At 43.4% G+C, this 18,942-nt stretch overlaps 1 protein-coding gene across 5 annotated transcripts in view; it reads left to right on the top strand.

Moving 5' to 3' along the window:
- The first annotated feature begins 417 nt into the window (after positions 1-417).
- The window catches only part of NAA35 (N-alpha-acetyltransferase 35, NatC auxiliary subunit), a 68,802-nt gene continuing 50,277 nt past the window's right edge, over positions 418-18,942 (top strand). For 2 of the 5 annotated variants that reach the window (XM_066367877.1, XM_066367873.1), the window contains exons 1-3: positions 623-730; positions 1,582-1,710; positions 9,904-9,937. In XM_066367877.1, the coding sequence (XP_066223974.1) occupies positions 1,587-1,710; positions 9,904-9,937 (158 nt within the window). In that variant the 5' untranslated portion in view covers positions 623-730; positions 1,582-1,586. Of the gene's footprint in view, positions 519-600; positions 731-1,581; positions 1,711-9,903; positions 9,938-18,942 lie in introns of those variants that run through there. The other 3 variants (XM_066367874.1, XM_066367875.1, XM_066367876.1) reach the window with 3 other exon arrangements.

Below are 18,942 nucleotides of genomic sequence, written 5' to 3'. Positions count from 1 at the left end.
ATTTGGTACCGTCTTTTATATTTTAATGGGTATGTAGTGGTAAAGATGCGTTTCTTACCTGTACCAGTCTACTTACCTAACCCCATTTTAAAACTAATTATTTATAAATTTTTTTGAAATCTAAAACATATAAGAGTTTGAAAAGAAAATAGCTTGACCCTGCAGTTATGTTGTTTCTCTTTGCTCTCACGAAACCCCAAGGTGTTCTCCAGAAAACACAAATCTGGTGCCGGGCAGCCACGGCTTGAGAGAACGCTAGGAGCCACCTCTCCATTCAAGACCACGCTTGCTCACGTCACTCGGTCTTTCCGGATTTCCATGAGCCCTCACGTCACCTTTCTAAGAATTTCCCAGAGAGCCGCGCGGAGCGGGGCGGGCTCTGCGGCACTAGGCCCCGCCCCTAACCGGACCCTCCCATGGACTCGCCCCGAGGTATCTTCCGGTCTCGCGACCGGCTCTACTTCCGCGAGAAGAAACGACGGCCGCCATCGGCCCAACTGGCGGTGGTGAGGGAAGAGGTGTGGCTGGGGAGCGCAGAGTGCCCAGGCGTGAGGGAGAGGGGCGGGGTCGCGCGCACCAGGAGTGCGCATGCGTGCAAGCAGCCGGTCGTGCTGAGCTGAGAGGGGAGGGGCGGTGGCGGCGGCGGCGGCGGCGGCGGCCACAGAAGAGGTGTCGTTATTTCCGCGGTCTGGGCGGTGCGTGGTGGCGCGGGTAGCCACTGGAGTTGTAGGTAGGGATTGCCCGTGCAGAGCCGTTGAGACTACCTGTCTCCCGTGTCTGAGCGCTTCAGACCCCGCTTGCGTGGCAGACCCTGGGGACGCCAGGTCACCCTGCGCCCCTGGCCCTTCCTCCGCGCTTCAAGTGGGAGCTGCGGTTTCCCGGGTGCCCGCTGCCCGCCGCGGCCCTGGCCTTGACCGGTGTTATCGGGCGAAGACCCAGTATCAGGCGTGCCCGCACTCCCGCGCGACAATAGCCCTGTCCTTGCTTTCGTGCCCTGTGGGGACGGGGCCAGAGCCGGGTCGGACTGACCGGGCGGGGGCGGTCCCCGCCTCAGGTGCGCTCCGGCTCTGGGCCTGGCCGGGGGGACCCCACGGTGCGCTCCCGCACGCCGTGCCCTTGGCGAGGCTGTGCTCGGGTCCTGCCGCCGGGGCTGGGGTGGGGGATGGAGATTGGCCCAGTGAGCTCCTGGCAGGTGGGGGACCACCTTGACTTGAACAGTTGCGAGAGCGGATCCTCTAGAATGCTGTGGTCATCTGTGGCCTGTCTCGAAATTTGGAAGCCCTAGAGTTGGTTGTTTGGGCCAGATGTGGGATGGTTTGTAATTTTTCTCCTTAAATAATAAGGCAAACTATGGGCTCTGTTAGGCGGTTGGCTATTAATTAGTAAATGAGCTGCAGTAGTATTAATTATCGTGAGATTTAATTGTATTAAGGTATGTTTTCCCAATACTAACCTTAAACTCAGAAGACCTCTGTTTAAACAGATTAGTAAGATTTTCATCCAATACTTAAACACACGTGGCTTGCAAATACGCTGGCCCTGAAAGCTGCATCCTCTTTTACACTAGTGTTAATTTTGTAGGCATAATGGTTATGAAAGCCTCTGTCGAAGATGATGATTCAGGATGGGAACTCAGTATACCAGAAAAGGTGGAAAAAGGCAATACCAACTGGGTGGACATAACTCAGGATTTTGAAGAAGCTTGTCGAGGTGAGTGAATTTTTGGATTAAAAGTTCAAAATCTGCGGAAGGGGCCTGACCAGGCAGTGGCGCAGTGGATAGAGCATCGGACTGGGATGTGGGATGTGGAGGACCCAGGTTCGAGACTCCAAGGTCGCCAGCTAGAGTGTGGGCTCATCTGGTTTGAGCAAAAGCTCACCAGCTTGGACCCAAGGTCGCTGGCTCCAGCAAGGGGTCACTCAGTCTGCTGAAGGCCCACGGTCAAGGCACGTATGAGAAAGCAATCAATGAACAACTAAGGTGTTGCAACGAAAAACTAATGATTGATGCTTCTCATCTCTCTCCGTTCCTGTCTGTTCCTATCTATACCTCTCTCTGACTCTCTGTCTCTGTAAACAAAACAAAACAAAATTACAAAATCTGGGGAAAGGTAAAATAAAATCTTGATTGTAATTATTGTCTCAATAATATATAAGTTTGTTTATGTCAGTCTCACATATTCATTCCCTACCCTCTAGCTTTAACTTTCATTTAAAGCCAGTATAGCCTGACCTGTGGTGGCGCAGTGGATAAAGCGTTGACTTGGAATGCTGAGGTCACTGGTTCGAAACTCTGGGCTTGCCTGATCAAGGCACATATGGGAGTTGATGTTTCCTGCTCCTCTCTCTCTAAAATCAATAATAAAAATCTTTAAAAAAAAAAAAAGTATAGGCCTGACCAGATAGCTCGCTCATTTGTTAGCATGTGCAAAGGTTGCTGGTTCTATCCCCAGTCAGGACACATAAACAGATCAATGTTTCTATCTCTCACTAAAATATATAAAGTAAATATATTTTAAAAAATGAAGCCATATATATATATATATGCACATTAACTTCAAGTGTTCAATTTCTCCTATTAAAATTTTCTAACATTTTAAGTAGAGATTAGAGCATAGGTCCCCAAACTTTTTACACAGGGGGCCAGTTCACTGTCCCTCAGACCGTTGGAGGGCCACCACATACAGTGCTCCTCTCACTGACCACCAATGAAAGAGGTGCCCCTTCCGGGAGTGCGGCAGGGGGCCGGATAAATGGCCTCAGGGGGCCACATGCGGCCCGTGGGCCGTAGTTTGGGGACACCTGGATTAGAGTATACAGTAATAATTTGGAACCGTGGAAATGGGTTTTGTTGACCTAAAGACCGTAGTATTATTGTATACTGGAGGTTTGAAAATGATCAGATTATATCATTCCCGGCTTAAGTTTCTCCGCTGGCTTCCTATTGCATATAGAATAAATTTCAACCTCTTCCCCATGGCCTGTATGATCTGGTGCCTGCCTACCACTCAGACTTCATTTTTGTACCACCTCCCCACTGGGCTCATTATGTTAGTTACATAAGTTCTTATGCCATTAAACACTCCCAGGTGATTCTCCCTTCCTTTGCGTATTTTGTTTTCTATATCTTTCTTTTTTTTATTATTTTTTTTATACAGTGACAGAGAGTCAGAGAGAGGGATAGATAGAGACAGACAGACAGGAACCAAGAGAGATGAGAAGCATCAATCATTAGTTTTTCGTTGCAACACCTTAGTAGTTCATTGATTGCTTTCTCATATATGCCTTGACTGTGGGGCTATAGCAGACCGAGTAACCCCTTGCTTGAGCCAGCGACCTTGGGTCCAAGCTAGTGAGCTTTGCTTAAACAAGATGAGCCTGTGCTCAAGTTGGCGACCTCAAGGTCTCAAACCTGGGTCCTCCACATCCCAGTCTGACACTCCATCCATTGCGCCACCGCCTGGTCAGGCATGTTTTCTATATCTTAAATTACTTTGCCCCTGGGACTTCATATAGCTGGCTCCTTCCTGACCATTTAAATGACCATTACCTTTCCAGTGAGGATTTATCAAAACAACCAATCTAAGCAGATTGAGTCCCTCATTCTCTTCTGTCCAGCTTCAGCTCAGTAGAATCACCCTGTTTTATTCTCTTCATTGCATTTATTTACTGTCAGAAACCATCATTTTCAGTTATTGTTTATGTCAGTCTCACCCACTGGAATGTAAGCTCTGTGAGTGCAGAGATCTTGTCAGTAACCCTAGCATGCAACATTTCCAGGCATATAGTAAGTTTGATAAATGATTGGAGAAATGAGCGTGTTTGTTGTTTGCGGAGGAAGAGCCTTACGGAAGTGGGAGATGGAAGATAAGAGAAAGGAGCAAAGATAAAGTGAGAGCTTGAACTTTAAGAGAGGATTGGATCAAAACCATGGTAGAGAAATTAACTCGGGGAGAGGAAAGAATATGGACCTACTGAAACAGGAAAAATTGAGGTTAGATTGGTGAAGATATAGGTATATTTCTAAGTGGATGGAGAGGAATGATGGAGTGATTCACACCTTGTTGACTTCTGTATTCTCAGCGAACAAGGTTAGTTCTTTGGTGATGGTGAGGTGGAGTGTGTTTGGAACAGTGCTCATAAGGAGAGGAATGAAGACTTGGAGCAGCTGCAGGTGGAAAGGGAGCCAGTTGAGTATAAACAGAATGATAAATAATGTGCCTACCCTTCAACTGTTTTAAAATACATGTCCAATTAAAGTATGCCTAAGAGAGAGAGTAGAAAGAGCATTAGACTGGGAGTTGGGTGACTGCCTATATATGTCTGTCTAAGGGAGAGAGAAAGAAATGTAAGTTGCGGTGTAGTGTTTGTGCTCAGAGATCTTAGACTAATAAGTGGACCATACATCATGTATGGGTTTTAAGTGATCTATATTAGAGGGCTGTCATCATGAACCTAAATGGAAAAGGTTTTATGAAGTATATGTGGCTTAAGTTGGACCTTAAAGGAGTGTTTGAGTTTCTCTAAGTGAATATAAGGGAATTATTCTAGAGGTGAACCATTAAAGCCAGATACAGTTTTTATGTTTGAAGAACAGTGAATATTCTACTTCTTCATGGAAGGAACCTAGAATAAGGGATATGGTTAATCCCTGCTTCAGTGTGGATTGAGAGCGGGTAGTGTCATTTTGTCGCCAACATCTAACCATCCTATTAATTCTTCCATAATTAGCTCTTGCACTGTCTCAAGTGGCACAAATGTGATGTATAATTCTTAAAACTAAAAAGTTGATATAGAATGAATCTTCCTTTACATGTAGATTTAGGACTAAAGCCTCTGGTATTAATTTGTTTTCTCCTCTTGAAATAATCAGATTCATTACCTGGATTATAGTTTAGACTTATGTTCTAGCAGCTTTCTGAAAACTAAATTTAAAACAAACATCATTACCTCATTTTCTTTAACTATTACAGTGGTTTCTCCTGTTTTGTGATGTATGATACATTTGGCTAGACTGAAATGTACATGAAAAACATAGATGGCAATGTTTTTCATGTACATTTCTACTTATTCTTTGAGTGGCTCTTCAAAATCTTGGATTAAATTCTACCTTCATCATTTCTTTTCTTTTAGGTAGATGACACACATTCTCCCCCATATTTCCTACAACTGACATTGACGCTCTTGTTTTTATCTTTCCAAATTATTTTTGAATGTATGGTGCCATCACTGTTTTTTACTTGATATATAGTAAGTCATTCTTCTAAGGAATACCTCTGAGCTTTTTTTTTTTTCTGTATTTTTCTGAAGCCGGAAACGGGGAGAGACAGTCAGACTCCCGCATGCACCCGACCGGGATCCACCCGGCACGCCCACCAGGGGGCGACGCTCTGCCCACCAGGGGCAATGCTCTGCCCCTCCGGGGCATCACTCTGTTGCGACCAGAGCCACTCTAGCGCCTGGGCAGAGGCCCAGGAGCCATCCCCAGTGCCCAGGCCATCTTTGCTCCAATGGAGCCTCGGCTGCGGGAGGGGAAGAGAGAGACAGAGAGGAAGGAGAGGGGGAGGGGTGGAGAAGCAGATGGGCGCTTCTCCTGTGTGCCCTGGCTGGGAATTGAACCCGGGACTTCTGCACGCCAGGCCGACGCTCTACCACTGAGCCAACCGGCCAGGGTCTAACAGAGACAGAGAGAGAGAGTCAGAGAGAAGGATAGATAGGGACAGACAGACAGGAACGGAGATGAGAGGCATCAATCATCAGTTTCTCGTTGTGGCACTTTAGTTGTTCATTGATTGCTTTCTCATATGTGCCTTGACCGTGGGCCTTCAGCAGACTGAGTAACCCCTTGTTCGAGCCAGTGACCTTGGGTCCAAGCTGGTGAGCTTTGCTCAAACCAGATGAGCCCGCGCTCAAGCTGGCAACCTCGGGGTCTCGAACCTGGGTCCTCTGCATCCCAGTCTGACGCTCTATCCACTGCGACACCGCCTGGTCAGGCCCTCTGAGCTTTGTTTCTCTAGAAAACCTTGCCTAATTAAAATCATCTCATTTTGCTACCTATAAAATAGTCTGTTCTTCATATTCCATTTGGTTGTCTTGATTGTCTTGATTTAGGTGCTTTCTGAATTACAAACCCACAGCTTAGAAATTTTACTTTAATGTAAATAATCATAAAATATACACTGCTCTTCCACCTTCTGCTTACCAGATTCCTTCTTATACATGCTCTCTGTATCTCCAAAATCCGTTCCTAGGATGGTGTCTAGAACTCATGGTCGGCTATCATTTCTTCTATTCTTTTTAAGCTCTAGTCTAAGAGAATATGGACCCTCTCCCATCCCATTTTTTTCTCTCTATTTGATGGCAGAGTTTATTTTTTCTTAGTCATTCTTTATTGCAGGTACCATTGTTTATGACTCTCTTTTTCATCCATTTCTTCAGTTCTTTCCCAGTATTTTTGGAAAACTTTTTATTGCCTTCTCTTCCTTCTTTTAAAATCTAGGTTGCTTAAGTTTTCTATTTCTCTTCCTTTCTGTTTTGTCTTTTCTCACCAGAGCTTTTTTAGGTGTTCAATATGTATTTGTTTTAAGAATAAATGAAGCCTGACCTGTGGTGGCGCAGTGGATAAAGCATCGACCTGAAAATGCTGAGGTTGCTGGTTCGAAACCCTGGGCTTGCCTGGTCAAGGCACTTTTGGGAGTTGATGCTTCCTGCTCCTCCCCCCTTCTCTCTCTCTGTCTCTCTCTTTCTCCTCTCTCTCTCTCTCTCTCCTTTCTAAAATGAATAAATAAAATTAAAATAAAATTAAAAAAATAGAATAGTGACAATTAAAATAAATGAATTAAATATAAAGTGAAAAACAACATAAGATAGAAATGACAAATGCTCTATGTTTAAAGAATAAATGAATATTGCCCTGGCCGGTTGGCTCAGTGGTAGAGTGTCGGCCTGATGTGTGGAAGTCCTGGGTTTGATTTCCAGTCAGGGCACACAGGAGAAGCGATCATCTGCTTTTCTACCCCTCTTTCTCCTCCTTCTTCTTCTCCTTCTCCTTCTTCTCCGTCTCCTTCTTCTCTTTCTCCTCCTTCTCCTTCTCCTTCTCCTTCTCCTTCTCCTTCTCCTTCTCCTCTTCTTCTTTCTTCTTCCTCCTCCTCCCCCTTCCTCCTCCTCCTCCTCCCCCTTCCTTCCTTTCTTCTTCTTCTTCTTCTTCTTCTTCTTCTTCTTCTTCTTCTTCTTCTTCTTCTTCTCTCTGTCTCTCTCTCTCTCCTCTCCTGCAGCCATGGCTCAAATGGTTTGACCAAGTTGGCCCTGGGCGCTGAGGATGACTCCATGGCCTTCGCCTCGGGTGCTAAAAATAGCTTGATTGCCGAGCAATGGAGCAGCAGCTCCAAATGAGCAGAGCATCACCTGGTAAAGGGCTTGCCAGGTGGATCCCAGTTGGGGTGCATGTGGGAGCCTGTCTGTCTGCCTCCCTGCCTCTCACTTAATAAAAAAAAATAAAGAATAAATGGATATCCTAAGGCGATGTTTCTTCAGACCAGAAAAATATCTGGATCCTGGACGTCAGAAGTTTAGGAATTACTGCATTATATTAAATGCTGTCATTCTGGTGACTGCTTAGAAGCAGCATAGTTATGAACATAAGCTCGAGCACTGAAATTATAGCAATACTTGATTATAATGTTATTATTCAGTTGGTCTGGAATGTATGTCTGGAATGCTTTTAAAAGATTATCATTGAACCAATTATATATACATAGCATTTAACAATTATAGAAGTATAGATTCTTTTCTGAGAGATAGAGGAAGGGGGAGAGAGAGAAGCATCAACTTGTTCTGCTTGGTTGTGCACCCATTGATTGCTTCTCATATGTACCCTGACTGGCTCAAACCAGCGACCTTGGGGTTGCTGCCAACCCCAGGGTCAAACCAGTGACCTTGGTGTTCCAGGACGACGTTTTATCCATTGCACCGCTGGCCAAGGCAGGTTTTTTTCTTTAAATTTATTTATTTATTTATTTTTTAATTTAATGAGTAAAGAAGGGAGACTAGACAGGCAGACAGGGACATCAAGCTGCTCCTGTATGTGCCTTGACTGGGGATTTAGCTGGCAACCTCTGTGCTTCTGGACGACCATCTAACCAACTGAGCTATTCGGCCAGGGCTAATTTTTTTTTTTTTTTTTATTGATTTGAGAGAGACAGAGAAGAAGGGGGAGAGAAAGATAAAGGGATAGGGAGAGAGAGAGAGAGAGAGAGAGAGAGAGAGAAAGCATTCATTTGTTGTTTCAATTGGTTGTGTATTCATTGGTCACTTCCTGTATGTGGCCTGACCAGGGATTGAACCTGCGATTGAACATGCAACTTTTGTGTTTTGGGATGACTCTCACCCACTGCACTAGCTGGCCAGGGCTGAAGTATAGGTTCTTGATAAAACTTTCATGGACTTTTGGTCCCCCATCCACATCTATTGATCCAAATTTGAAAATCATTGTTCTAGGAATTTGCTATGTTTGTTAGCACTTAATCTAAAAAAAGGGATGGAGAGAAATTGTCCTGGTGAAAGATCTGGGCAACCTGTAAAGTATTTTTTAATTTATTTTGGTTTTGGAATTGAAAGTTATGTTTTCTTTGTTCTATATTTAAAATATGTATTTTCCGATGGCTTTAGGCGACCCCTGTGTTTTGGTCGTTTGACCCCCGCCGGGGTCGCGACCCACAGGTTGAGAACCGCTGTTCTATACCATAAAGAATATTTTCAGTGATGGAGTATGGGTTGATGGGCAGCTGTTAATTGTGATCACTGATGATAATTGCAAATACACTGTAATTGTGGATCACTTTAGATCATCGTTTGTCCAGCAAAAGTGATCTTGCCCCTTAAGGGACATTTGCCAGTGTCTGAGACAAGTTTGGTTGTCACAGTGCGGGTGGAGGGAATTACTACTGGTGTCTAGTAGGTACACACCCTAAGGATGTTGCTAATCATTGAATGCGCAGGATAATCCCAACAAAAAAAATTTTCAAAATATCAATAGTGCTGCTAGTTCATTTAGATTACTTTCAGGAATATTTAGCCATCATTTAACCTCTTGACCATGAATTCTGTAGAAAAGGGACATACGGACTTTGGATGTCTTAATATCTCTAACAGATACCATTAACATAGAGCAAGCAGTGAGAGAGAAAGACCTTTGATATGCTTTAAGGCCTCTTATGCATTGTTGAATACATCTTACCAGATTTTCCCAGATCTTGAATTGTGTATTCTGCTTTATATTAGAAGTTTTGGTCAAGAGAAAAGGTGTCTTCAGAAGTTACCACTTTCCCTCTTATAGCTGGTTATTTTGGTACTCGTGATTCTAGATAGCATGCTTTTATTGTTACATCTTGATGCCCTCCACTCCCAATCAGGTTTTATGTATCAGCTTCCCCCAATATAGTTATACCTACACTATGGATATGCAAATATTATTATTATTACTTTAGGGAGAGAGATGAGAAAGATCAACTCGTAGTTGTGTCACTAGTTGTTCATTGATTGCTTCTCATATGTGCCTTAGTCCAGGGGGCTCCAGCCAAGCCAGTGACCCCTTGTTCAAGCCAGTGACCTTTGGGCTCAAGCCAGCAACCATGGGATCACATCAATGATCCCACTCTCAAGCTGGTAACCATGTGCTGGTGATCCTGTGCTCTATCTGGTGACCTTGGGGTTTTAAACCTGGGTCTCAGGTCAATGCTCTGTCCACTGTGCCACCACCAGTCAGGTTAACCATATCTTAGAAAATAAAGTTTACATAATGCAAGCATATTTTTCAGGTGCTAATATTGTTTTACTTTTTCTTAGCATTAAAAGTTAAATATGAATACAGTATTATTTAAAGAATTTTTCTCTTTGTTTCATTTAGAATTAAAGTTGGGAGAACTGCTTCATGATAAGCTGTAAGTATTTGTGTCCTTTGGAATAGTGTGGTATGATAGTTCCATCTATTTTTTTCTCATGTACAGTACTGTTCCTTGAAGTCTGAGTAATTTTCCATTTAAAGCTATAAAAGTAAAACTAATTATAAATACATTATTAAACTTGTTGAGCTATTTTGGGGCAGCTGACTCTAGTTGTGGTATGAGATGTTTGTATCAGTAACACTGACTTAAGGTCTTTTCCTTGAGGATAAATGTACAGGATGTGGCATTTCTTTCTTTTTTTTTTTTTTTTGTATTTTTCTGAAGCTGGAAACGGGGAGAGACAGTCAGACAGAATCCCGCATGCGCCTGACTGGGATCCACCCGGCACGCCCACCAGGGGACGACGCTCTGCCAACCAGGGGGCGATGCTCTGCCCCTCCGGGGCGTCACTCTGTTGCGACCTGAGCCACGATAGTGCCTGGGGCAGTGGCCAAGGAGCCATCCCCAGCACCCGGGCCATCTTTGCTCCATTGGAGCCTCGCTGCGGGAGGGGAAGAGAGAGACAGAGAGGAAGGAGAGGGGGAGGGGTGGAGAAGCAGATGGGTGCTTCTCCTGTGTGCCCTGGCCGGGAATCGAACCTGGGACCTCTACACGCCAGGCCGACACTCTACCACTGAGCCAACCGGCCAGGGCCCGGATGTGGCATTTCTTAAAGAAAAGGTATTGGCTGTATGTCATATATGGTAGGCTGCTTGATGACCAGAGATAGGTGGCTAACTGCCTGGATAAAAGTAGATTTGGAATCCCTGGAAAGCTAAAGTAAAAAGATATGCTTGGTTATATTTGTACTCCTATAGATAGCCTCAGTTCCCATATTGCTGTATCCAGGCTCACTTTGTAGGTTAGGAATATGGAATTTTAAATTAGTAAGTGGGCAAGTTGGACGTTTGGGAAGAGGGAGTAGAACCTGAAATTTAATTCTTTTCAAACTTTACTGTGCATCAGAGTCATTTGTTGTTTTTTGTTTGTTTGTTTTTTACAGAGACAGAGAGTGAGTCAGAGAGAGGGATAGACAGACAGGAACAGAGAGAGACGAGAAGCATCAATCATTAGTTTTGTCATTGTGCATTGCAACACTTTAGTTGTTCATTGATTGCTTTCTCATATGTACCTTGACCACGGGCCTTCAGCAGACCAAGTAACCCCTTGCTGGAGCCAGCGACCTTGGGTTCAAGGTGGTGAGCTTTTTGCTCAAACCAGATGAGCCCGCGCTCAAGCTGGCAACTTCGGGGTCTCGAACCGGGGTCCTCTGTATCCCAGTCTGACGCTCTATCCACTACGCCACCGCCTGGTCAGGCGCATCAGTCATTTGAAGGCCTTTGTAAAAAGTGGATTGATGGGCCCCACTCCCAGAGTTTCTTATTTGTTTATTTTAGAGGGGACAGAGAGATGAGAAGCTTCAACTCAAAATTGCGTCACTTTAGTTGTTCATTGATTGCTTCTCATGTGCCTTTACGCCAGTAGTCAACCTCTTTTTTTTTTTTTTTTTTTTTTTTTCCTGTATTTTTCTGAAGCCGGAAATGGGAGAGACAGTCAGACAGACTCCTGCATGCGCCCGACCGGGATCCACCCGGCACGCCCACCAGGGGGCGACGCTCTGCTCCTCTGGGGCGTCGCTCTGTTGCGACCAGAGCCACTCTAGCGCCCGGGGCAGAAGCCAAGGAGCCATCCCCAGCGCCTGGGCCATCTTTGCTCCAATGGAGCCTTGGCTGCGGGAGGGGAAGAGAGAGACAGAGAGGAAGGAGAGGGGGAGGGGTGGAGAAGCAGATGGGTGCTTTTCCTGTGTGCCCTGGCCGGGAATCAAACCCGGGGCCTCTGCACGCCAGGCCGACGCTCTACTACTGAGCCAACCGGCCAGGGCCAGTAGTCAACCTTTTTATACCTACCACCCACTTTTGTATCTCTATTAGTAGTAAAATTTTCTAACCGCCCACTGGTTCCACAGTAATGGTGATTTATAAAGTAGGGAAGTAACTTTACTTTATAAAATTTATAAAGCAGAGTTACAGCAAATTAAAGCATATAATAATAATTACTTACCAAGTACTTTATGTCAGATTTTCGCTAAGTTTGGCAGAATAAATCTTTATAAAACAACTTACTATAGTTAAATCTATCTTTTTATTTATTCTTTGGTTGCTCCGCTACCACCCACCATGAAAGCTGGAATGCCCACTAGTGGGCGGTAGGGACCAGGTTGACTACCACTGCTTTATGCCTTGAACAGGGGGTTCTAGCTGAGCCAGTGACCCCTTGCTCTATCCAGCGACCTTGAGCTCCAGTCACTGACCTTTGGGCTCAAGCCAATGACCATGGAGGTCATATCTATGATTCCATGCTTAAGCTGACAACCCTAAACTTAAGCTGGTGAGCCCGTGCTCAAGCCAGATAAGGCTGCACTCAAGCCGGTGACCTTAGGGTCTTGAACCTGGGACCTCAAGGGCCCAGGTCTATGCTCTATCCACTGTATCACCACTGGTCAGGCCAGAGTCCCTTATTAGTAGGTCTACTGTGGGATCGAAGAAGTGCATTTTTATCATGTTCTCAGATAGAATTGATGCTGCTGATCCTGGGATCACGCTTTGGGAACCACTGTAGATCATCATTTTGATGTTGCAGGCAGTTTTAGGAAGGATATAATGAAACCATATCGCAAGCTGATGCAGGAAAGCTATAGAATAGGACTTGAGAGAGCATAGCTAGAGGGACCTAGCCTTCCTTATTTTCTCAATGCTTTAGGCTCAGCCCAGGGAACAGCAGCCTACCCGGACCATCTGTTAAAGTTGCATCCTTCTGGTCCTTATCTTCTTATCTGTCTTGTCTTTCTTCCCTATCACGTATAGTCTTCTATCATATTATGTAATTTATCTTTATTGCTTATTGTCTGTTTCCTTACACTAGAATATAAGCTCCATGAGGCAAGCAAATACGTTGTGCTCACTCATGTCCCAAGTGCTTAGATATAGAAGGGACTAAGTATTGAATGAATGAAATAGTTACACTCAAACTTTCTTTTACGCTTGTCTTCTTTCTCTACCATTTCTTAAGGCCTGTCTCAGTTAATGAAATACTTACTAACCAGTCCACATGCATCACAACTGGATGAAATGGCTTTTATGTTTCATCCACAACTGCTTTTAAGGCTAATAAACTATGAACATTAAACTCTCAGGATTTCTGGATTACTTTTCATTATTTACTTGCTAAAATTTTGGGCATTGTAGAGTGTAATGTGCCAAATTATCGGACTTTAAAGATATAAAGAAAATGTACAAATCTATAGGTTATATTTGATAATGACTATTCCAAGCATGACTTTCTATATGTTAGAGAAAATTTTAAGGAAGGCAAACTGACTTGGGTGGTGAACACTCGTTGCAGTATACAGATGATGTATTAGAGAATTGTTCACCTGAAACATATACAATTTTATTAATGTCGCTCCAATAAATTCAATTAGAAATAAATAAATAAACTATCATCTCCCCAAAACAAGAACTGGGTCACCTAATTATTTTAAAATGTAACAAAATGCAAAAAAACCCCAAACCCCAAGAATTCTTAAGAGCGGTAAAAATAATAAAATGGCTGGTGTAATCCTTAAATTAAATGGCGAAAAACAAATGTTTAATAAATGCATTGGCCATCAAATAGAAATGTAAATAGGGCCCACGTGGCCAGAGGTGGTAATGTCAGCGAAGTTTCATGGAAACTGATGGACTTTCATGATGGAGCTCCTCTGGTCAAGAAGAGATGAAGAAGGAATAAGCTTAAATTTGATCTTGAGAGAAAAGTATTTAACTAATCTAAAAGCTCTAGCTCTCAGCCGTTTTGGCTGAGAGAGCCATGAACACCACATATTTTAAAATGTAATTCCATACAATGACCCGTGTACATAATGCATTATCCAATAAAAATTTGGTGGTGTCCCAGAGGACAGCTGTGATTGGCTCTAGCCACCCGCAACCATGAACATGAGCGGTAGGAAATGAATGGATTGTAATACATGAGAATGTTTTATATTTATTTATTTATTTATTAGTATTATTTTTGGTATTTTTCTGAAGTTGGAAACGGGAAGGCAGTCAGACAGACTCCCGCATGCGCCTGACTGGGATCCACGCGGCATGCCCACCAGGAGGCGATGCTCTGCCCATCTGGGGTGTTGCTCTGTTGCAACCAGAGCCATTCTAGCACCTGAGGCAGAGGCCATAGAGCCATCCTCAGCACCCGGGCCAACTTTTGCTCCAATGGAGCCTCGGCTGCGGGAGGAGAAGAGAGAGACAGAGAGAAAGGAGAGGGGGAGGGGTGGAGAAGCAAATGGGCGCTTCTCCTGTGTGCCCTGACTGGGAATCGAACCCGGGTCCCCGCACGCCAGGCCGACGCTCTACCTCTACTGCTGAGCCAACCGGCCAGGGCCCTGTTTTATATTTTTAACGTTATTTCTTTTTTATTAAAGATTTATCTGCAAGCCAGAAGCAGCCATCATAAGAGCCACATCTAGCTCGTGAGCCATAGGTTCCCGATCCCTGCTCTAGCTCCAAGAATATCTGATCCTTGTAGTTCTGATAAGTAGTAGCCCCAAGGGCTGATAAGAATCAGGTGGCATGCATGGCAACCACATAACCATTTAGAACCAAGAATGTATCACTATTTAATGAGAATATTCAGCTTGCCTTGGTGATACTTTAGAATATTTGAGAAGCAAACCCCAAAGAATGGGTGTTTCCTGTTGCCCTAATTTATGGTCAAATGCATTCCCTTAGGAACACAAAAGATAAGTTATACTGTACAGTAAAGATCTTCCTCCAAATCCTCTAGACATTTTGACAAATATTTATCTACAGATGAGGATCATATTTGGATTTAAAATCTCTCTATAATATGAAGATGCTCTCATGGAGATATCAAATGAATTTCAAAATGACTGTCAAAATAATCAGACTCCAGATCCTCAAGACAAGGATGTTAAATTAAGAGTGTGTTAAGAGAGAACGAACGAGTGGGTTGATTTGAAAGTGCTGGATTAAACTAACAGTTACTTTCCTGCAGGACTCCCAAGAGCTATGCTAATACACCCAGTGCCTCCAAGAAGAGGACATGGGATAGAGTTTCCAAAATGCTCTTGGTCACAGAAGCTTCATTTCTTGGAATCCCCGTAGGACTAATGTTCTACAGAAAGTACTTTGGCACAGTGTCTGGATTACAAAGTCCCATACATTTGTTCAGTATACATTCATAAAGCAAAAACAGCAGCCTCTTTAGAAGACATAACTACTAGGTAACATGAACACTAAGCGTTCTCAAGGACTCTCAATTGAACATGTAAAATTGGTAAGGGTCTCCAGACTGCTACCTATAGGATTAAGCTAAAACAGTTTCAGAAATAGTCAAGTCCCGCTAATTTATATATACAAAAGAGAGTTTTCAAAATCTCAAAACTGCATCATAGAGATATTGTGCGGAAGCACAGTTCAGTAGAATAGAAGGGCACCACAGAGATTTGAAACATAACCTTCATTCTTGGGAATAAAGCAAGTTGACATCACCCCTTCCCCTCTTCTCATAGGAGGTCTCCAACACTGAGAAGGCTGGCAGAGCAGGGACCTCTGGGGGGTGACTGTGTGCTCCCTTTTCCTCAGCCAGTTCCAGTCCCTGTACTTTTGTACATGCTTTTCCTCTTCTACTCTGCCTAGCCAAATCTTTGCCCTGTTTGGTTATTTAATTATTTCATGCACGCATTTCTATCTTTCTAAAAAATGATTTTAAGGCCCCAATGACAAGACCCATATACTGATTCTGTCATAGTGCCTAGCTTAGAGCCAAGCCTTTATGAAATATTCGCTATAATTGTTTTATCTAAATGAAGTCATTGCGAGAGATTTTGCTTATCACTTACATTTGAACAAAATTTCACTTAGATATCCTGAGAAATTAAACTCTAATCAACACAGGTTCTGATTCTGTAAGATGCTTTTTTCATAAAACTTAAAGCAGCAGCAGAAAGAAGGAAAACTGGAGACCTAATAAAGACCTTAGGTCAGTGGTTCTCAAACTTTTTGAAGTCAGGGCGCATTTAAAATCCTACAAATAATTGTAGGTGCACTATATACAAATTTCTGAGAAATATGTTAATTAAGTCAAATATTAAAGAAAAAAAAAACAAAGTCCAAGCATGCTTTTATGGTAATTAAATGAAATAAATATGACAAAATTAAATTTATTCTGACATTAAAAAACATTTTTATGGCCTGACCAGGCGGTTGCGCAGTAGATAGAGCGTCAGACTGGGATGCAGAGGACCCAGGTTTGAGACCCCGAGGTTGCCAGCTTGAGCGCGGGCTCATCTGGTTTGAGCAAAAGAAGCCCACCAGCTTGAACCCAAGGTCGCTGGCTCCAGCAAGGGGTTACTCAGTCTGCTGAAGGCCCCCGGTTAAGGCACATATGAGAAAACAATCAATGAACAACTAAGGTGCCGCAATGCGCAATGAAAAACTAATGATTGATGCTTCTCATCTCTCTCTGTTCCTGTCTCTCTGTCCCTATCTATCTCTCTCTCTGACTCACTCTCTGGCTCTGTAAAAAATAAATAAATAAATAAATAATTTTAAAAATATAAAAAAAAAACATTTTTATGTTACATTTTTTGAGTTATGCTTTTTAGAATTCGTAAAAAGGGGTTAAAAAATAAAGACAACATTCCCTGGCCGGTTGGCTCAGCGGTAGAGCGTCGGCCTGGCGTGCGGGGGACCCGGGTTCGATTCCTGGCCAGGGCACATAGAAGCGCCCATTTGCTTCTCCACCCCCCACCCCCTCCTACCTCTCTGTCTCTCTCTTCCCCTCCCGCAGCCAAGGCTCCATTGGAGCAAAGATGGCCCGGGCGCTGGGGATGGCTCCTTGGCCTCTGCCCCAGGTGCTAGAGTGGCTCTGGTCGCGGCAGAGTGACGCCCCCGGAGGGGCAGAGCATTGCCCCCTGGTGGGCAGAGCGTTGCCCCTGGTGGGCGTGCCAGGTGGATCCTGGTCGGGCGCATGCAGGAGTCTGTCTGACTGTCTCTCCCCGTTTCCAGCTTCAGAAAAATACAAAAAATAAAAAAAATAAAAAATAAAAATAAAATAATAAAGACGACAAAAAAGTTATCTTTTTATATCTATAGATACATTCTTAGTAAGATTTAGTAAATTCAGCAGGTGTGAATATGTTAAGTTTTTTCATTCTTGTGTTTATGAGAAACATGAGCCTGATGTATCCTAGCGATTTCTTCCATGTTTGGGCATGTATTTGAAAGGCAAACTCTCATTTCCTCATCAATACATTGAAGAATTCCTCTCTTTTTACTCTTAATTGTGTTGAGGGTAGAAAATCCTAATTCATATAAATAGGATGTTGGAAGTTGTAGTAAAATGTTCAAAGCTTTTTTAGATATTGCCACGTGTTCTTCTTTTATAGAAATCCAAAAGGCTTCAAGAGACAATTCCTTATGTTTAATCATCAATCCACAATCAGTGGATATAGCTGCCAGTTCTTCTGTTAATGTTAAACCAAAATCACTTGACGCTTCCATGAATGGGTTTCTAATCCAATCATATTCAGTGTTAAGTAATGGAAAATGCTATAAATTAAATTCTGCCCATCAGCCTTCAAGCCCTATTTTATATATCAGGAGTCCCCAAACTTTTTACACAGGGGGCCAGTTCACTGTCCCTCAGACCATTGGAGGGCCGGACTATAAAAAAAAACTATGAACAAATCCCTATGCATACTGCACATATCTTATTTTAAAGTAAAAAAATAAAACGGGAACAAATACAATATTTAAAATAAAAAACAAGTAAATTTAAATCAACAAACTGACCAGTATTTCAATGGGAACTATGGGCCTGCTTTTGGCTAATGAGATGGTCAATGTCCAGTTCCATATTTGTCACTGCTAGCCGTAATAAGTGATATGACGTGCTTCTAAAACCATGACCGTGCATCCTGCGTCACCAGAAGAAGTACTGTACATGAGTGATGCTGCACTTTGCGGCGCCACCACATACAGTACTCCAGGATGCGTCGCATCCTATGCTCCTCTCACTGACCACCAATGAAAGAGGTGCCCCTTCCTGAAGTACGGTGGGGGCCAGATAAATGGCCTCAGGGGGCCACATGCGGCCTGCGGGCCGTAGTTTGGGGACCCCTGTTATATACACTTAACTTTTGCTCACTTCCAGAATCGGATTCTCCAATATGGCGCTTCTTTTTGAGAAATCTATCCATTTTATTTGGGCGTATTTATCTAAAAATAATATAATGATGTGTTAATAAATATAATAACGATGTGTTAACAAAAAGAGCAGTTATTTCCGTAATGAAATGGTATAATAGAGTAACTATTTATTTTTATATCTGGGCACATGCCGTGAACCAGCACAGCTAGTGATTCTAAAAAAAAATAGTGATTCTAGGTCCTGAGTGGGAACCGTGCAGAATTAAGAAAATAATGAGGTTGGGAGGGTCCTGTAATTGCTGCTGGCAAGAACAAAGCATGCCCAAAAACTGCATCTTGCTTTATAGGGCAAGGTGAGGCCATTATTAAATCAGTGGTCTCTGATCACGTTTCCAAGGCAACCCAAGAATTTTACTAAGTGCAGAAAGCCCCCACCATACATACCATCTTAATTTTACACCAAACAAAGGATAGAAGAAACTTGCCTCCAGTCTTTCTGGGGAACATGGGGGGTAGTGTAAACAATCCAGCACCACAGCTTAATAGCCTTTGCAACCTAATCAGGCGAGGTGGGGGATTGGGCAGACTGTCAGCTTCCAACCAATTCCCCACACCTCTGTCACCCCAAAATCTAAACTCCAAAAACCCTGTTGGGTTTTTTTTTTTTTATCTCCAACAGGCATATATTTCTCTGAAATACCATAGGGCGCACCAGTGTACCCTGGCGCACACTTTGAGAACCACTGCTTTAGGTGAAGTGTTGATGTTACT

The sequence above is a fragment of the Saccopteryx leptura genome, chromosome 2 (assembly GCF_036850995.1).
Source record: "Saccopteryx leptura isolate mSacLep1 chromosome 2, mSacLep1_pri_phased_curated, whole genome shotgun sequence".
NCBI lineage: Eukaryota > Metazoa > Chordata > Mammalia > Chiroptera > Emballonuridae > Saccopteryx > Saccopteryx leptura.
The sequence above is the reverse complement of the archived record's forward strand: the minus strand, read 5'-3'. Positions and strand labels throughout refer to the sequence as shown.